Below are 21,220 nucleotides of genomic sequence, written 5' to 3'. Positions count from 1 at the left end.
TTGTGAATTTGTATCTATAAATTCGCTTTGAAAAAATTAAATGTAAAAAAAAATAATATGTGATTAAAAAAAATATAAATAATCATTTTTGGGGTTATGTGCAACAAGAAATTTGTCAGATCGAGACAAAAGTATTACAGCGCCACCAACTTACGAAACATCTGTTTAAGGAGGTTCAATAATCCATTAACATAACCTGAAACTAAAAAGTAGTTTTTAACAGAACTAAAAATATATTTTTGAAATTTATTACACCCAAATTTGACAGATCAAATTGTACAATTTTGGAAAAAAATTATTTTTAGTTAAAATTTGTTGCTAAAAATTTCCCTAACACCCTCAAATTTTAATTTTAGAGCCAAAAAACTGTTTTCACGTATATTTATATAACTAAAACCCTTGTAACTTTTTTATTTTTGCACCGATTTATAAGTTTTTTTTTCAATAAATTAGTTTTTCGATTTTTTGGAAGATGTAAGATAAAAGAAAAAAGAATCTTTCACTTTTTTTGATTATATTTAAGACAACGTTTCGGTGGTCTGGTCTTTTACCTTAAATCTTCCAAAAAATCGAAAAACTAATTTATTAAATAATTGTGGAAGAATAAACTAAATATTAAGTTTTTTTTCATTTTAAAGCTAAAAAGCAGGGCTTTTCAACCCACATAGAGTTTTTTTTTTTGTTAAAAATAATATTTACAAGAGAAAAGTTCCAAGAAAGTTTAGAAATTTTCAATTTTTCCTCAATTTTTCAACTTTAACTAATGTTTACGGCATTAAATATGTTTTAAACATTTTTTTCTTCATGTAATATGCGACAAACGAGCCCTATTTGAATAGTTTTCTTTAAAAATTGACTGATTTATTACAGTTTTACTATTTCAAAGACCAGTAGCAAATTTAAATATTTGTCAGTTTTCCTTAATTTTGTGTTCTTAATTGTTTTATGTAAAGTGCTTCTGAAGTTTTGACCATTTTTTTGTATCGTGGTCTTTCTAAGAATAAGTTTTTTTGTAAATATTAATTTTATTTTCCATATAAGAAAAAAGTAGCTAGCCTCCTAAATGAAATTGCATAACATATATCTAAAAATTCATTTTTTGCACTTCCATTTTTGAGGCTAGCTACGTTTTTCTCATATGCGGAAAATAAAATTAATATTTACAGAAAAACTTATTCTTAGAAAGACCAAGATACAAAAAAAATGGTCAAAACTTTACAAGAAATTTTAAGTTAAAATAATTTTTTTCCAAAATTGTACAATTTGATCTGTCGAATTTGGGTGTAATAAATTTTAAATATATTTTTGGTTTGAGGTTATGTTAATGAGTTGAATCTCCTTAACATCTATTGAGGAGAAAAATGAGAAAATGTTAATTTTATAGTTTCTTTTTTTATATATTTATGTAAAATAAAAATCAGGTTTTTAAAATTCGTACCCAAAAGTTTTTGACGGAATTAATTGCAAAAATTTTTTTTGGACATTGTTGCCCATTATACACAGAGCAAATTAAAAAAAACAAAAATTTGAGTGTAATTAGTTCAATTTCTTAGCTGTAGGTGGCGTCTTCTAAAAGGTGTCTTTTTTAGTGCACACGTGATTGCGGACAACCTGTAATATATAATTTTAAATTTCAAACGCGAATCTCTTCATAAGGGTTTATTCTAGACAATAAACCTAAAAAACAATTTTTAAGAAGGTTTTTTTTTTTTTATTTTTTATGAACATTTTTCTCAAAAATTCTAAAAAAAGACCGTGATTTTGAGGCAATTATCCTCGTTTAAAAAAACAGGGGTAGAAATATGAAGTTTCAAAGGTTTATTCTCTCTCTAGACTATAAAATAATTTTTCTTTACAACTTTGGTTTTTTACATATTTTTGAAAAAACGTTTTTTGGCAGTAATTTTATCATACTAAGGAACATTTTCAATAAAAAAAAAATAAATAAGTTTTCATTGACTATTTTGGATTTAATGAAGATTTAATCATCAATAGACATAAAAAACGAAGAAAAAATTATAGGTTATATGTTTATGAATGTTTCCATATATACGACTAAAATGTATTTAATAATTTGGTTCTCAGACATAATATTATTCTTTGCGTGAATTCCCATCGTCTCGCATTCACATCATGTAATGAGAGATGAATTCTTGCTTAAAATACAATATAGGATAAATTAATTCCCATAACAGATCGAACCCTATATATACGTATATATGGTCATAAGTATAAATCGCTCGTGTCTATTGAGTGTACATATATATATATCGAGAGCAAAGTACAATTATCAGATATAGTTGAAAGCTCTCAATTTGTCATGGCGTGCCATAACAGAGAAAAACCCTCTATTTTAACTATGCATAACGTGTTATTTATTGCCATTGATTTTATTATAAGTTTCGCGATGGGGGAATTTGAAACGCTTTCTGTTTATATCAGGGAAATATTGTACCACCAAAGATCAAATGGTCGATTAATTTCACTGCGCGCTTTTTGCGTGGTTATTATATATATATATATATATATATAGAATTGATTCTCTCATTTATTGTCAAAGAGGAATCTGCAGGTCCTACTGACTCTATTTCAAAATTAGTTCTCTATATATATCATTTATCCAACAATTAAATTCGTGAGAAAAATTTTTCAAAATTTTAAACACTTACAGTAAAATTATAATATTAAAAATGTAAAAATTAAATAATTAAAATGTTAAAAATGTATTAAATTTTAATATTTCTCTCTCTCAAAAAAAATATATAATATATTGACCTTTTGATAAAGAATTTAGTATCAAAAAAATGAGTATCACTATTATAATTTTTATAGTTTCTTTGCTTTTTTAATTATTTAATTTTGTTTATATTACAATTCGATCCGTTCTGTCAATAGAGATATGAATTTTCTCTAATTTGATGCACCCGAAAAAGAAGGTGTTTCTCCTTATTTTTTTTCCGTTAATAACAATTCATTTGAAGCCCACCGTAAATTTTTAAATTAAGAAACATTTTCGAAACGTTATTTTGTTTGTTTTTATATTCTCTCGGTACGTTATACAAACAATTTATATAATGAAAGAGGTTAAAAGTATTTTTTTCTTTCTCTCTAAAAGCATTTGCGTTGAATTTTCATCCTATTAAGAAATGAACTTTGAATTTTTGTATTCTCATAATAATAATATATATATATATAGAAAATGAAAAGAATGGTGAAACGTCCTTCAAAAATTGAAATATATTTGGAAAGTATAATATAATAAAAATTGTCCTCTTTGAAAATATGTATTTACCGGAAATTCGTGCGTGAAAGGAGGCAAATGATTTGTTCGTGAAAGAGACCCAGAGAACCCAGAAGTTAAATTGAACTTCTGTTCTGTAGCCCAAAACCGTTTGGATTGGTGGCTTTTGGCAACAATTTTTTTTTGTTTTTTTTTTTTTTGCAATATTTTCAAAATTCAAGATGTTACTTATCTTTTTTTTTCTAAGGGGTAAGCCAGGTCAATATATATCCCTAAAATCCTTAGGGCCTAAAGGGATAACAAAGAGTTAGAGAATTTTCTTGCATATAGAAAAAAAATCAAAACTGAAAGTATGACTCTTTTTAATTTTCTTGTTTACTAAATAATTTTGGAGCTAATACAAAAATTTCCAAACACATTTTTATATACACTTTAAAATTACTATTTTATTATTATTATTATTATTATTATTATAGCCATCATTATCTTAAAAGAATTTTTTCTTTTTATCATAAAGTTTGTATAATTTTTTATTTTAATTTTTTTTTATTATTATTTTATTATTCTTTCTCGTTATTAAAAATTTTTAGACAAAATTTTATGTACCAATAATAAATATAGTCAAATGATAATTTGAAAAAACCTTTTATTATCATAATATAAGATTTTTTTAACAGAGAAATGTAAAATTGAAAAAGCTAAATGAATTTTATGAAATAATTATATGTATATATGTGAATCGCGTCATGTTCATTTTCAAGTGTTTTTGTGAATAAAGAAAATGGAAAATATTTGTGATTGTAGGGGGTCTTGAAAATATTGATAGAAGAATAGAAAGCCACAGGGAGTAAAGTTGCTTTTGTGACAATAAGCTTCCACGCTTTCACGTGTCTCCATTCATTTGGAGTTTTGACTTTTCAATTAGCCACAGGTTCGCCTTCACCCAAATATTGTGCTTCTTCTAATTTCGTCATGGCACTGAAAAATGAACTGAAAAAGAATCACTTCTCGATCTTTCATATTCTCGATTCAGTATATATATATATGTATATACACTTTCGGCAGTCATGATATATTTTTCAAAAAAAAAATTCCTTTTTCGCTCTCTTATGAGAAAATACGACCAAAACACTACAAATATTTATCTCTGTATTTCAAAACACTAACTTCACGTATTTTGACAAAATTTCTGTGTATAGAAACTCTATTTTTTTTTAGTAAAAATTTGATTATTTTATCCAAATTTGAGACGCATGAATAATCGGGATTGCTATACGGTTTCAAAATTTCCAAATTCCCTGATATTTTCAGGTTTTCCAAATTCCCTAACCAAATATAAAATTTTAGTTTATTTTATATAAAAAAATTCAATGATATTAACAATATAAAACGCATTTATATTTTTATTACCTAATTAAAACAAATTTTTTGTATCTAAAATGTATTGAAATTTTTTAAAATTTGAAAAAAAAGAAAGACAGTAGTATATTGTCAACTTGATCATTTGAAATTTACACGATTCAAATAAGGCAAATTAATTTTTGAAAAAATATTTTATAAAATTCCCTGATTCTTCCAAGTTTTCCCTCTGACTGGAAAAAAATTCTCTGACAATTCCAGGCTTTCCCTGACCGTAGCAACCCTGATAATGGATAAATATAAGTTAGAATTTATATTTGAAAAAATTTTCAATTAGACGAATTATTTTTTTCTAATTATTTTTTTTTTCAACAGAATTTCTATATTAAACCGATTTTTTATATTACAGAATTTTTATTTAGCCGAAAATTCACTTTACAAAATTTCTATATTTGTTTGAGTTTTCAATTATCAGAATTTTTATTTGTTCAAATTAATTTCCGTCAAAAACTTTTGGATACGAATTTTAAAAACCTGATTTTTATTTTACATAAATATATATAAAAAAAAAGAAACTATAAAACTAACATTTTCTCATTTTTCTCCTCCATAGATGTTAAGGAGGTTCAATTCATTAACATAACCTCAAACCAAAAATATATTTAAAATTTATTACACCCTAATTCGACAGATCAAATTGTATAATTTTGGAAAAAAATTATTTTAACTTAAAATTTCTTGTAAAGTTTTGACTTTTTTTTTGTATCTTGGTCTTTCTAAGAATAAGTTTTTCTGTAAATATTAATTTTATTTTCCGCATATGAGAAAAACGTAGCTATAGCCTCAAAAATGAAATATTGCAACATATTTTACAAATATACTTTTTGTCAAGAATGTTTTTATTGCTAACTAAAATGCAACTTAAATTTTTAATATTAATTACTAAATTAAAAAAATATCTGAAAATTCAAATTATTTTGAAATTAAAAGTGTTTATTCAGCCTTTTTATTTGTATCTTCGAATCGTCCTCGTAACATTTATAACGGAAAGACCAAATGGAAGTGCAAAAAATGAATTTTTATATAGATATATGTTGGAATTTCATTTAGGAGACTAATAGCTACTTTTTTCTTATATGTAAAATAAAATTAATATTTACAAAAAAAACTTATTCTTATAGAAAGACCAAGATACAAAAAAATGGTCAAAACTTCAGAAGCATCTTTACATAAAACAATTAAGATTACAAAATTAAGGAAAACTGATAAATATTTAAATTTGCTACTGGTCTTTGAAATAGAAAAACTGTAATAAATCAGTCAATTTTTAAAGAAAACTTTATTCAAATAGGGCTCGTTTGTCGCACAATTTAGTACGCTTGAATATTACATGAAGAAAAAAATGTTTAAAACATACACAGAAAATTATAAGGTATTAAAATAAGCTGCAACGCTTATTATTTTAATCCAATTTTGCTTATTTTAATACCAAAATGGATTAAAATAATAAGCGTTGCAGCTTATTTTAATGCCTTTTAATTTTCTGTGTATTTAATGACGTAAACATTAGCAGTTAAAATTGAAAAATTGAGGAAAAATTGAAAATTTCTAAACTTTCTTGGAACTTTTCTCTTGTAAATATTATTTTTAACAAAAAAAAAACTCTATGTGGGTTGAAAAGCCCTGCTTTTTAGCTTTAAAATGAAAAAAAACTTAATATTTAGTTTATTCTTCCACAATTATTTAATAAATTAGTTTTTCGATTTTTTGGAAGATTTAAGGTAAAAGCGACCAGACCACCGAAACGTTGTCTTAAATATAATCAAAAAAAGTGAAAGATTCTTTTTTCTTTTATCTTACATCTTCCAAAAAATCGAAAAACTAATTTATTGAAAAAAAAACTTATAAATCGGTGCAAAAATAAAAAAGTTACAAGGGTTTTAGTTATATAAATATACGTGAAAACAGTTTTTTGGCTCTAAAATTAAAATTTGAGGGTGTTAGGGAAATTTTTAACAACAAATTTTAACTAAAAATAATTTTTTTCCAAAATTGTACAATTTGATCCTGTCAAATTTGAGTGTAATAAATTTTAAATATATATTTAGTTCTGTTAAAAACTACTTTTTAGTTTCAGGTTATGTTAATGGATTATTGAACCTCCTTAAACAGATGTTTCGTAAGTTGGTGGCGCTGTAATACTTTTGTCTCGATCTGACAAGTTTCTTGTTGCACATAACCCCAAAAATGATTATGTATATTTTTTTTTTAATCACATATTATTATTTTTTTACATTTAATTTTGTCAAAGCGAATTTATAGATACAAATTCACAAGCAATAAAATTTAGGGAAATAGAGCATACCTTTTTCAAGCATATTAGTTACATATAATTAATATGCTTGAAAAGTCTAAATATTTTTTTTTTAAACTCCACAATGCACTTGGAAGTATATATACATAATTTTTTGTTAAATAGAATTGGTTATATCGAAACGATTTTTGTCGGACCCACAACAAACAAGAAAATATTTTGCACTCCGCAAAGAATTGGTTATATTGAAGTTTTCCTTCTTTTTTTTTCGCCGTGAAAATTAAGGTCGACACGGAAATATTGCATGTGTCATGAAATTCTTCCAGTAGTTTTTCCAAATGTAGATGTTTGGTTATACAAAAACCGCGGGTGGTCCATGGAGATGCAACCAAAAGGTGCCAAACATTTCTTTTACCTCCGCGAGACAAACTTGTTTATGCTTTAATTTTTTATCGACCGTTATATATATATGTGTATAAATTAATTTGCAGAGTAATTTTGAATTAAAATAATTTTTTCAACAGTACCAATAAAAAGATTCTCTTTTGTAGGAATATATATATATGAGGCAAATCCACGAAACTTTTCACAGAAAATTAAAAGGCATCAAAATAAGTTGCAACGCTTATTATTTTTAATCCAATTTTGATTATTTTAATACCAAAATGGATTAAAATAAGCAAAATTGGATTAAAATAATGAGCGTTGCAGCTTATTTTAACCCCTTCACTGTTACTGACCTCTATAGAGGCAAAAATAAGTCGTGCCACCAGTGTGCATGACCGCTATAGCAGCATCTTAAAAATAAAATAGTTTTACTTAATATAATATTAATGTTAATAAAAACATACAATATGGTAATATAAGATTTAAAAAAAAAAATTTTTTTTTTGCACACTGGTGGCACGGAAACACGATTTTTGCTTCACAGCGAAGGGGTTAATACCTTTTATTAATTTTCTGTGAATTGGTGTTAAAATAACACTCAACAAATTTTACCCTAATTGTGCGGGTTAAATCTTATGGGTTTTAGCATTGGAGAAAATTATCCGCAAAAAAAATAACACCAGCTTTTTTTTGTGCATAAATTGACCTGTTTAAAGCAAAAATGCAGTTGTGCCTTTCAAAAATGTATAAATTTAAATAAAATCACGATTTTTATTATTATCTTTAAATTGTTGCCACAGGAATACGCAATTAGAAGCACATTATTGAAGAAGGTCTTAAAATTTTTTGTTTTTTCATCATCTTTTAAGAAATGCATTGAACTTTTCTTTTTATCCAACGCCGTAATAGATATTTTCATAAGAAGACGTTCAATTGAATTTTTTTAAAAAGTGCTATCACTCAATCAAACCTTCGTATTTTTAGTTTTAGTCGTGGCACACTAATGGGATAGTGAAAATTTTTTTAACACAATATGTCTGTTTGATATTTCCATAGTAGCTGAAGTGATATTTTACACGCCGCAAAAATAAAAACGTTAAGAATTTATAAACTTTTTCAAGAAATTCAAATGAAATTTAAGCATTTTTTCACTTTTTAACTTATAAAACTAATTGTCAAATAAATATATTGTTCTAATACTGTATACATAAAATTTTCCTTTGTATATAATTTAGCAAAAAAAAAAAAAAAAAATGATACCCAAAGTTTTAATTTAAAATAATTCAGATTTTTAAGTGTTCGATTCGAGAATCACAAAAGTTAAAAGTTTCGTGGATTTGCTCATATATATGAAATACTATATATATATAGTATTTCATTATTTAAGTTGTCAGTACCGTTTCTGCTCTCAAAATACGTACATATTTTCATTTTTCTAACCTAAGACCATATTTCACTTTATTAGGCGATTACAAGAAGTTTTAAATGAAAATGATATTTGATAAATTAATAAATAAAATATTGATATAATTCTTAGATTTGTTTTCTAATATCATGACTTTTTGGATTTGATACGAAATGATATGACAATCATTTATGTCTAAAGTATATATGTATATATTGTGTATGATAATATAGAATAGAGAACCAGTAAAAAGTTGGAGGGTTGATCCTTATGTTATAATTCTCCCGTATAAGGCTGGGGCGTGTTTTCGGATGCTTTTCCAAAGGGGATCATTTCTGTAAATCAGGGGTATAAATTAGATATTAATATTTCATAAATCTGACAAAATCGATATAGATGCCGAGTAGATTGAAATATATATATCCTCCTGATGTATCTCTTGACGATTAAAAAGATATTTTCTGAAAGTGATGATGCTTATAATCAAAAGCAAACCCTCTTTTTTTCGAACAACTTGTTTATTATGTATATTGTATGAACATTATAGGTGATTCCATATATAGGATATATTAAAATAAAATACATTCATTTTTGATTATTTTCGAGAAAATTTTTTTGATATCAATGAGTATATATTAATAACTACCAAACTTTATCAAATTTCATTAAAAACGGGTCAAAGTATGTTTTCGAGAAATATCTTGGCGACAAAAAAGTATTTAAGAAAACGATATTTTCAGTTCAATCGTATATATATATATATATATGTTATGTTTAATTCAATAATACATTTTTGATGATAAAATATATATTGCATATTTAATCATAAATTTTGTTTCATTTAAATTTAGTATATATTCTTGATATTCAGTTAAATATAATACTTTATCAAAAGTGCGCTAAAAATTTCAAGTCGGAAACGGCCATATAGAGAAAAGCAGGGTGAAACATGTGACAAAAATATATAAATATATGTCATATTTCGGACGTTCTACTTCATTACATTTGACTGTTCAATGAAATATATAGTGAATGTTTAGTAATTTTTCAAAAATTTCGTTTGTAACTAGAAAGTTACTGAATCACTAAAAAAGTAATTATATATCTAATAAAATTCTTGAAAATGAAAAGTTTGAAAAATATAAAATATATATATATAAAAATATACAAATATTTGAAGATAATAATAATAATAATAATAATAATAATAATAATAATAAAAATATTTTTTTACTGTGATCAATCGACTATTGCGGCGAAAAATTGCAGTAAAAATTTAATATTAATTAATTTTCAAAAGTTATTATTTTCCACATTATTAAATTTAACTCACCATTAGAAAACGATTTGAATTGAGATTTTGATTAAATTTAAAAATTCGTTTATAATCCTCCCATTCGTAAGGTATTGTAGTATTTATAAATTACCAGTTTGAACCCTCGTAAATTTGGACATGAATCCCATGAAAACGCATGCGAGCATTTAAGTTGTGAAAACACCCTCTCTCTATATCAATTCGTCGGACAAGAGAGACAGAAAGATAAGGAAAGCTGAACGAATATATATATATATATATATATATATATATAGGGAAGCAGAGAAACTGAGAAAAAAATTTACAGAGAGAGAGAGAGAGAAAGAGAGCGATGGGATGAGCCAAGGGTGATTTTATAAGAGCTGTGAACACATGGGGCGCATTAAGTAGATATAAATAGGATGACTGCGAGACAGCAGATTTTGGGCTACTGGTATAGGTTTATCTTGAGCAATTAACTCCCTCCCATATATATATATATATATATATATATATATGAACAGGGGTGAAAGGAAACAAGATAATTTCATATGAACACCAAGACTTAACAACCTATTGAGGTTTTACCTTTTCGAGGGACGCGTGCTCTTTACAATTCAGAGAATTTTTTTTTCATACCACACCGAACACTGTAAAAAGAAAGTTCTAAAACAGTACGGAAAAGTACTAAAACAGTACCGATTTTAGGTATATCAAAATAGAACCAAATGGACAATTTAGTATACCCGAAGTCGGTATATACAAATTTAATTTTCAAATGTTAAATTTTTTTTTTTTTACACCTACTATGTAATAAATATAAGTTTCTGAAAATATGTATTAAACAAAAAAAAAAATTTTTTTTTTGTTCAAATTATAATGAAAATTATATGTTTGATTTAAACTTAATGTCTGAGCGTTGATCTTTCAAGGGTTAGTTCAGAATGGGCGCATATATAAATTTTTCTATTCTATAGTTCCCCCCGCCATGTATCGAAAAAAGTTTACCATTCTCTGCAAAGTTTTATTTCACAATTCGGATGTTTCACTGATTATTTTATATTAGGCCTATAAGAAAAATGAAATCTCTAATCGTAAATCTTATAAGCTTTTACATGAGAGAGAAAAGGATAGAAATATCTTTTGTCCTTTTCTCTCTCATGTAAAAGCTTACGATTAGAGATTTCATTTTGCTTAGGTCTATATTTATTTTCAATAAGATTTTCACTAAATTAAAAATAATAAATAATAATTTAGTTAAATTCTTTTTTAGATTATGTCAAAATAACTATAATTTAAATTAATTCATTCAACTTTCTTTATAGTTATTTTTCACTAATTATATATTAATGCAAAAAATTCAACCAACAAGATTTTGAAAGATATTATTATATTAATATTATTTATTATAAAATTGATTCTATATTTGAAAAAATAATCAAAATCGTATAACCGATGTATGCAATTTTTTAAAAATTATTTTTTTTGACAAAATATTAATAAAATATGGCACATGACATAACAAATTCTTATACTATTTTTGAGTTCTCTAAAAAAATTTTATAGCATAATCTATAAAATATTTTGCCGGAAAAAACCTGCGAAGAATATATAACACAGGTTTACAAATTTAAAATTTTTTTTTTTGTCACTCGAACAAAACATTTTTTTTCGATTAATATATGTGTTTTTTGAGTAAGAAAATGATATTTTAAATTTTTTTCCCTGTGCAATTTTTTTGTAACAGCAAATTATGCATTTTCGAGGTGTGACGTCATATAAAGTCACCAGTAGAGAAAGCAGTTAATCCAAATGTAAAAAATAAATCACCATTTGAAAGATAATTAAATTACCTTTCAAACCATTGGTCAACCAATAAAATCCATTCAAAATTGTAGAGTCGATCAAATTTCAAGCAAATTTTAATGATTTTTAGACATTCGTCTAAGTTTCGCTAATTTTTTCAAAGTCAAACAATCATAAAAAGGCAAGTTTTAAATTTTTTATTAATAGTATATTTAATTGCGAAACTTTTAAGCCTTTATAGACCTCGATCTGATAAAAAATAACAATTCTACACTAAATTTATTAAACAAAGTACTTTTTCACTTTTAGTATATTTTCAATGTATGATTTCGATCTATAATTATCAGTTTTGTATTATACAACTAAGTTAAGCAAAGCTCACCAAAATGAGTACTCGGGGGATTTCGGGGTCGCTGATTACGAATTCGAGGTCAGTTTTTGAAAATTCAAAATGGCGGATCAAATATGGCGGACAAAATTTTAATAATTAGAAATTAATTTTGAAAAACTGACCTCAGATTCGTAATCAGTGACCACGAAAACCCCCGAGTACTCATGTTGGTGTACTTAGCTCTAATTACTAAAATTTTGTCCGCCATATTGGATCCGCCATTTTGAATTTTCAAAAACTGACCTCGAATTTGTAATCAGCGACTCCGAAAACCCCTGAGTATACTCATTTTGGTGAGCTTCGCTTAACTTACTATAGTTTTACAATTAACAATAAAAACATTGTTTATGGCTTTTTTACTTTGGACGGCAGAAAAGTGAAAAAGTACTTTGTTCAATAAATCTAGTGTAGAATTTTGTTATTTTTTATCAGATCGAGGTCTATGAAGGCTTAAAAGTTTCGTAATTAAATATACTATTAATAAAAAATTTAAAACTTGCCTTTTTTTGATTGTTTAAATTTTACAAAATTAGCGAAACTTAGACGAATGTCTAAAAATCATTAAAATTTGCTTGAAATTTAATCGACTGTAACTCTGACAATTTTGAATGGATTTTATTAATTGACCAATGGTTTGAAAGGTAATTTAATTATCTTTCAAATGGTGAGATTTATTTTTTACGTCACACCTCGAAAATGCATAATTTGCTGTTACAAAAAAATTGCACGAGGGAAAAAAATTTTAAATATCATTTTCTTACTCAAAAAAACACGTATATTAATCGAAAAAAAAAATGTTTTGCTCGAGTGCGACAATTTCATTGTAAACCTGTGTAATTAATGTGAAATCACAACAATTATACATAATCTTAATTTAAATGTATAAAAAGAGTGGGCCGAATATGTCTTAACAAAATTATCAACATTTTGAAATTCTTTGTAATCGGATCGATAATTTAAAATTTTTTATGTTTCTTTATTACAAATTATAATATATCTGTATTATTTCAAAAATACTGTCACATTTTTCTTTTATAATTTTGACATCCATAAAAAATTGTGGTTTTTCTAAAAAAAAAAAAAAATTTTTTTTTTTTAATTTTCCAAAAATAGAATATTTAAACATTCCAATCGGAATTTTAGTTATAATTTTCATCTTTATAAATGCAGTTTTTTTCAGTAAAAACTTTCTCAATAAAAAAAGAAAAATGAAAAAAAAAATCATAAAAGTCATAATATTTTTATGTTTTATTTACTATTTTACGACATTATGTAATTATACTAATTTTAAATTATAATGTCAAAAAATATGGAATATAAAATCATTTATAATACAAAATGGAAAAAGGTGTATTGTGATAAGGTTCTTATAACCTGTGCGTCGGATCCTCAATATTATATATATATACACATATACAGAAGGGAGCGCTATATCCCCCAAGTAGAATTTTTATTGCCTCGTAAAATGTATATACATACACAAACTAAAGATTCTTCTACTTTTTAAAAAATATTGTTTTCATTTTCAACATTTTCAAATCGATAAAAATCTAGATATATTTGTAATAAATTTAAATTTTATTTAACCTAAAAGTAAAATGACATGAAATGTAACTTAATTTTTATTGTCAAATAAAATTAACCGAAAAGGGTCATTTTAAGGAAATTGATTTTTTAAATTAGGAAAAATTTTGTAATAGTTATTTAAAAAAAAAAAAAAAAAGAAGTTAAGTTTGGTAACATAAAAGTCACTTTAGATTTGTTTTCTCTTTTCCTAATTATATTTTATAACTCGTACACATATATATTATATACTTATTTTAAAATCACTTTTATATCATTATTTTAAGCCAAAATAATTATTATACTCAAAAAAAAAAAAAAAAAAAACCACTTAATTTCGATATATTAGTATTATTTGGAAATATTTATCATTATTTGTTAATTGCTAAGCCTATAAACTCATTAATTTAATGCACTATTTATAATAACTTAATTCCAAAATTAATTTAGTTAATGAGAAAAATGTAAATTTCCCCATTTATACTATTTGAAAAAAAAACAACAATTTTTTTCCATTTATTATTTTCACTTATAAATACTCCAATTTCTAATAATCTATTCTTTTCATTAAAAGAAATAAATTACTTTTTAAATTAAAATTTAATTACATTAAAATATATAGAAGATTATAAAATTTAATGATTATTTACTAATATATATTGTATAATTTTTTTTTTTTTTCACCCATAAGTAAAATTTTTTCAAAACATAAAAAAATCCTATACAGAGCGGAGTAAAAGGTAATAAGAAAAATTCCAAAAATTATAGTTCATATATATATATTGAATATTTATTCTCTCCACTTATAGACATATTATGTACAACACTTAATTTTTAATAGTCTTATAGTAACAATGACTTTGATTTTTCATTTTCTTTTTTTTTTTTTTTAGAACAAAAATCACCAGGACTATTGTTTTATTATTGATAATAATAATAAATTACTTATACATTAAAAAAAAAAAAAAAAAACTGTACAAAATTAAAATTTCATTACACAAAACAAATATATACACATACACACATAATTTTCAAATATTTTTTTATACAAAAATGAACAGATAATTCTTTTCCTAATTTATTTACAATTTTCATTATTTATTTCGACAAATATTTCACACACATACACACACGCTGATAAAATTAAAAATCAGAGATTTTTTTTTGGCAGTGACTCGATTATATATATATATAATAATTATATTCTTTTTTCTCTATTTACAAATCTCAGTTTTTTAATGAAATTATTCTTTTGAAAGAACTTTTTTTTACATATACATTAAATTAACTCATTATTAGAAAGAAATATCTCGAATTATGAGTTAATAATATTAAAAAAATAATCCAATTTGACAAAATACAGAATAATTTGGAATAAAATATATTCAAAAAAAAAAGAATATTGATATATAATACTCCTCTTTAAAAATTATTTTTTTATTTAAAATATTTTAATTTTTAAAACTCTATTTACTGATTATTTGAGAAAGGTATATATATATATATTTATATATATATATATATAAACGCATATGTGAAAGTTTTAGGTCTGAAAAAAATATTTATAAACAATGAAGATTTGTATTCTTAATACAAAATGATAATTAATTTAATATTCATTAATTTTTTTCAGATTTATATATTCTTTCCATATATGCGTGTATTTTATTTAAATCTCAGTAAAATAAAAATATTTTATTGGAAAAATTTTTTTTTTTGCCTTAAATATTCAAATATAGCTGTAAATTTTTTTTTTGAATTTTTTTTTTTAATAAATTGTTGTTCTCAATGTAATGTAAATTTAATGAAATTGCATAGACAATAAAATCAACTTTTTGAAGTACAATAAATATAATCTGAATTATGAAACAAAATATATATACAAAAATGAATAAACTTTTAAATCATTAGTAAAAAAAAAAAAAAATGAATTATTTTGCATATTTTAAATCGGAAATAAGAGATTTCGATTAATTTTTGTTATTATTAAAAACTAGAAGTTTTATGCAATTATTTTTATTCTATTTCTACTTCTATTATACCAGATAGACAAAACTGAAGTACTCAACGTTTATGATACAACGATTTTTAAAGAAATATTTTTTTAAAATGGGAAAAATTCTATAATTTTTGTTCTTAAAAAAATGTATTTTTTTTTTAATAATTTTTTTCGTTAACAAAAACTATAAGAAATATTTTTTCGGCAAAAAATTGTAGAATTTTTCATTTTAAAAAATTATTTCTTTAAAAATCGTTTATCATAAACGTTCCGTACTTCAGCTTCAGATATAGCGACTTTGTTATAACTTTACTTTTTTTTTTGTATTAATATATTATTTTATTATATATATATTTTTATATATATATATAATTTAAAAATTTTGGATAAATAAAATAATTTTAATATTTTCTCAAAATGATTTGTAATTCTATTTAAAAAATCATTTTCAACGTTCAATGATTTGAAAAATAGAATTAACGATAATAATGAGAATACGAAGAAAAACATTGAAAGTAAAAAAGAAATAGAAACAGAATTTTTTTTTTTAAAGAAACTTCTAAAATAAATTTTTTCAAAATTATGAAAAAAAACTACCAACAAAATGGTGTATTCCTTTGGAAAGGAAATTTTTTTCTCTCTTAATTATTGAGAATTTCCAATTTAAAATTATTGCACAACAGCCAACAAATAACAAAAAAAAAAAAAAATACCTATTTTTTCTTCTCTATCTAAGTCTATGCTTTCTCCGTGATATCATTTTTGTATGGTTGAAATAATTTTGGTGGTTCAATTTTAATACTTTTTTGTAATGTTGGCGACGATGTTGTTAAACCCATTCCATAATCATTAATTGATTTTGTTTCATATAAATTTTGATGCATTGCCTGATGAATTGGCGTTGTTGCAATACTTGATAATGCAATTGGTTTTAATGGTGGTGATATTGTTTTATCACGTGTTGATATATGATGACATACGCCATGTTGATGAATTGAATTTGAACAATCGCAATCGCTCGATGCATCAGAATGTATTGGACTCATTTCTGATGGTAATATTGTTGTTGGCGGCCTATATGTTGGCGTTCCACCAACTTGTGATAATGGTGGACTCATATAAGGTGTGTTACCAATATTTGGCACGCCTAATCCCGGTAAATGGAGGGGCGGTAAATTATGGTGGGACTGTAGAATATGTGGATGATGAGGATAAGTCGATGACTGGAGGTGTGGCCTAGGCAAGGATGCTGCGTTTGTTGTTGGCGCAGCACCACCACCATAAGGAGAAAATCGAGTTCCATAATATGCCGCCGTTGGTAATGCAGGATAGTTGAGATGAATACCACCGCCTGGCGTTGGATACGCTGGATGTTGTAATGTTGAAGCGGCGGCTATTGTTGCCAATGTTGCAGCAAAATTTGGATCCATATAGGGCCATGCCAATGCCATTCTTTGTCGTTTATCCTTCATACGACGATTTTGAAACCATACCTGCAATTAGAGAAATTATTTATTAAATACTTTCGAAAATTAGACAATATTGTGGGAATTAAAAGAAAAAAGAAATTTCCGCTAATGAATTCAAAAATCCTGCCTGCTAATTAAGAGGCGCTTAGCACCTTGGTTCTAACGAATTTTGTTTTAAAAACGCGCACCACTATTATATTTGAGTAAGCGTGGAAGCCATCAGCTTCCAGGCTTACTCGTTTATATTTACTCTCGGATGATTGAAGTATACTATTTACACGGGAAAGAAAAAGGCGCCGCGCTATAATCGCTGATCAAACAAAAAAATTTCCGCTTCTAATTGCTTTCAATTAAGATTTTTATTTATTCTACAGCGGTATATTCTTTCTAAAAATGATAATTACCTTTATCGTAGATTCGGGAAGTTGAAGTTGTGTCGCTAGCTCACATCTTCTGGGTCTACTGACGTAATTTTCCCTAAGGAACTCCTTCTCCAGTCGATTTAATTGTTCCCGGGTGAATGCGGTTCTGTATCTTCGCATATTTGGATCCATATTGTTCAGTGTTTGTTGCTGTTGTTGTTGTGATTGCTTCTCCTGATTTGAAACTTCTGTAAAATAACAAATTTTTCCTATTAAATATACACTTCATTTGAAGAAGTAGTAGGCAAAATCCTTAATGCGGCAGAAAAAGTGTGGTCGCGGTACATCCTTTGATTAAAAAAGAAACGACCACTAAAATCAAGTAGGTGGTCCAGACTCCCTACAGTGTCATCTTTTAAAATTCGACCCCAAAAAAAAAAAAATTCTCGCACTTTTTACGACAATAGCGTAGTGTCTACTATTGTGGGTTACGCAATTTCTTTGATGTATGCCGGCGAACATGAAAAATATTTTTCCCCCAAAAACGAAGAAATCTATTTTTGTTCCAATAAACATTTTAGCTACGGTGTACAATTAAATAACTAAACGGACGAAGAAGAAAAAAAAGCTGATATAAAAAGAAATAATAGATTATTGCCAACATTAAATTTGTTACGGATTGTTTGTGCAATGATAGAAAAGCAACAAACCTGTTGCAAGATGCATTCATCATAAAAATGGTATTTTTGGGAAATAAGCCTCGTAAAGTAATTACCGCAATAAAACTTCAGGGCCCAGGGGGAATGAGAGAAATAGGTACTTTTGTCAAAAGCGGTTGTCTCTCCATCCTCTTTCCAGGAAGGATTACTATGGCTGCAAATCTTTCAGGAAAATTTTTATGACTCAAAGGAAAAGGACGCGCTTTCAAATATGTATATATGAGACAGAAAGAAGGAAAAATTTAATGCAACATTGGTTTGTAACAACTGACAATATCAATTGGATTATCCCAATACACAACTAATTATCGAAAAAAAAAAAATTATACCTACTCCATCGTAAATCTGTATTATAAACAAGCAGCTTATGCTAATCCGGTTATGTCAAAAATGCCTGTATCAATCAGGTACACCAAACCAATACTTTTGGTATTGTCTTTAAAACGTTATTGAATTTATATATTTAAATTTTCAAGTAAAGAGCAAAAACCACCACCAGTTGTAATACTCTTTAATTGTTTGTTAAAAGTTCCATTGTGAATGGATTTTAACGAACAAAATAATTGCATATCATAAATATTGTATACAAAGGGTTTACTCTGCCTTCGTGCATATTGAAATTAATAGTTTAGCTATAAGAGAATTAGTAAACATTTTTGACTTTTAAAAATGTATTCAAGAGGGATTTTTCGTAGTTGTGTATAACTGACAAATTTTAACTTGAATAGATTTGAAATTACAGATGTTCCGAAATTAGAAGTATAGCAGTATTTAGTGTATTAGCAATATTATATTCCTAAAACTATGCGTGAAAAGCAAATAGCAAACAATCGCTATTGGATAATTATAGATATTTTGTAGTAATTTAAAAACATAAATTCTCAATACAATAATTATCAATTAAAGCAGGTACAATATTTAAATTTTCAATTATGCCGAAAAAATTGACTATTAGTATCAAATACAAGAAAATGAAGGTAACTATTAACTTTTCGAACCGACGGAAATGAATTTAGCAGAACAGATTTTTTTTTTTTTCTAATAGAAAAGAATTATTTACCTTTATCAGATTTGATGCATTGATTGATTGGAGGACTATTAGGTGGGGTGCTGTGTATATGATATTGAGGTGGCACTATATCCACAACAATGGTCTCTTCCTCCCTTTGATCTCGTTGAGTTTCAAAACTCCTTTGATGATAGCCTTGCATTTTTAATTTTTAAAATCACTTTTTGTCGAGAGAGAAAAAATAAGGAACAGTTATTTCAAATGAAAAAACGGCCTTTTTTCTTTTGCACACTTCACACTATATAATCACACTATTTTTTTTCCAGCTCTGCTGGAATTGGAACAAAAAACTGAAAAATACACAATTACTTTTGTAGAATGTAATATAATTTTTACCATCCACGGTAGTTTACTGGAAGTGTACTGAAGATTTTAAGCTGAGTGAAGCAGTATTTATGGACTCTGCGACAGTGCTGCGAAGAGGTGGTAACAATGTTGAACTGTAACCACACTCTCATTGGCCTATCGATCCTCATGGTTGACTGTGATTGGTTGAAATGGTATTCAGCTTGCCACGCCCATTTCTTCTTATTATTGAGTTGTGTGTTTGTGTGTGTGTGCGCTACTGCTTTTCTAAAAAGGAGGGGAGAAAGTGCTACTATGGATCTTGGTGAGAGAATTATCTCTAATAATTCCGCCATATAAATTCGTTATGATTCACTCTACTCTACGGGTAAATCTTCTTGCTTCTGTATATACTATTCTCTGGTTTCATGAACATGTGTGATAATGTTGCCTCCCTTTCGTTAGGTTTATACATAAACACGTTAATTTAGTTTTGTGAATTTTAAATAGTATATTTTACAATTTAAGAAATTAATTGATATAGAAAAGAAGAATAATTTGTTACGATTATATAGAAAAATTTTAAAATTATCTCAACTAATTAAATATATTTATTTGTTATTACTATATTTGTTCAAGGTAGAAAAATGATTTATTTGAACCAAATAAAATAAATGAGTTAAATAAATGTATATTTGTCTCAGAGCCTACTGACTTATTTATTTGGCGTAAATAAAAATTTTATTTGTCAGAAATAAATTTTTCTTTGCCACAAATAAATTGTTTATTTCAATGAAATAAAATATATTTGCAACAAATAAATGCGAGTTTAGTAGGCTCGGAGACAAATATACCATTTCTCTGAGTGGTTATTATCACTAAATATATATTTGGTTTTAATAAATGTTTTAGATTTAAAATATTTATGTTTTTAATAAAATTGTTCAATTCATAAATAAATTATATTTGGTTCAAATAAAAATTTAATTTTGTCAAAATAAAAATGTTATATTTGATTCAAATAAAATTTTGATTTGGTCCCAAATAAATATATATGTATTTTGTTTAGGACAAATAAAACTTTTTTTTTCTTTTATATATGTATATAAACAAAATGTTTATTTGAAATAATTATATAAATTATATGTTATTTAACTATTGGACAAATATATTTTTATTTAATTTCAAATAAACTATATGAAAATTTTTCTAAATTTATTGTATATTGAGATAAAATAATAAGTTTTATATATATTTGCTTTTAATATTTGCCTTTATAAACAGCATCTGTTTGATTTTTAACAAATTGCTGACAAATATTGATATTTTTTAAACACAAAGTGTATATATAGTAGTTGAGACTATTATGAGTAGTATATTTATTTGATTTTGACAAATTTTATTTTTTACTGTAAAATTTTCTTCTACTTTTGCAAAATATAATTGTTTAATAAATTGAGAAAAAAAACTTTATTTGATTCAAATAATCGGATATTTAACTCAAATAAATATTTACTTGTATCAAATAAATTTTAATTGAATCAAATAAACAGCTTT

General features: G+C 25.4%; 1 protein-coding gene across 1 annotated transcript; it reads right to left on the bottom strand.

Moving 5' to 3' along the window:
- Positions 1-16,217: 16,217 nt before the first annotated feature.
- Positions 16,218-19,754, bottom strand: LOC127289388 (segmentation protein even-skipped). Its single transcript, XM_051317307.1, has 3 exons — positions 19,370-19,754; positions 17,633-17,838; positions 16,218-17,252 (listed from the first exon to the last, which is right to left on the bottom strand). The coding sequence occupies exons 1-3, from the start codon at positions 19,518-19,520 to the stop codon at positions 16,497-16,499; spliced, it is 1,113 nt and encodes a 370-aa protein (XP_051173264.1). The 5' UTR covers positions 19,521-19,754; the 3' UTR covers positions 16,218-16,496.
- Between the last annotated feature and the right edge of the window lie 1,466 nt (positions 19,755-21,220).

The sequence above is a fragment of the Leptopilina boulardi genome, unplaced genomic scaffold, assembly GCF_019393585.1.
Source record: "Leptopilina boulardi isolate dan_hultmark-lab unplaced genomic scaffold, ZJU_Lbou_2.1 LbouV2_408, whole genome shotgun sequence".
Lineage (NCBI taxonomy): Eukaryota > Metazoa > Arthropoda > Insecta > Hymenoptera > Figitidae > Leptopilina > Leptopilina boulardi.
Note: the sequence above shows the minus strand (reverse complement) of the source record. Positions and strands in the feature narration are given on the sequence as shown.

Bases quoted from the DNA above. Each gene is read 5' to 3' on its own strand.
- LOC127289388 (XM_051317307.1), bottom strand. From the start codon at position 19,520: ATGCAAGGCTATCATCAAAGGAGTTTTGAAACTCAACGAGATCAAAGG. The intron at 17,839-19,369 runs GTAAATAATTCT...GTTATTTTACAG, and splicing joins ATGCATCAAATCTGATAAAG to AAGTTTCAAATCAGGAGAAG. The intron at 17,253-17,632 runs GTAATTATCATT...CTCTAATTGCAG, and splicing joins TTCCCGAATCTACGATAAAG to GTATGGTTTCAAAATCGTCG.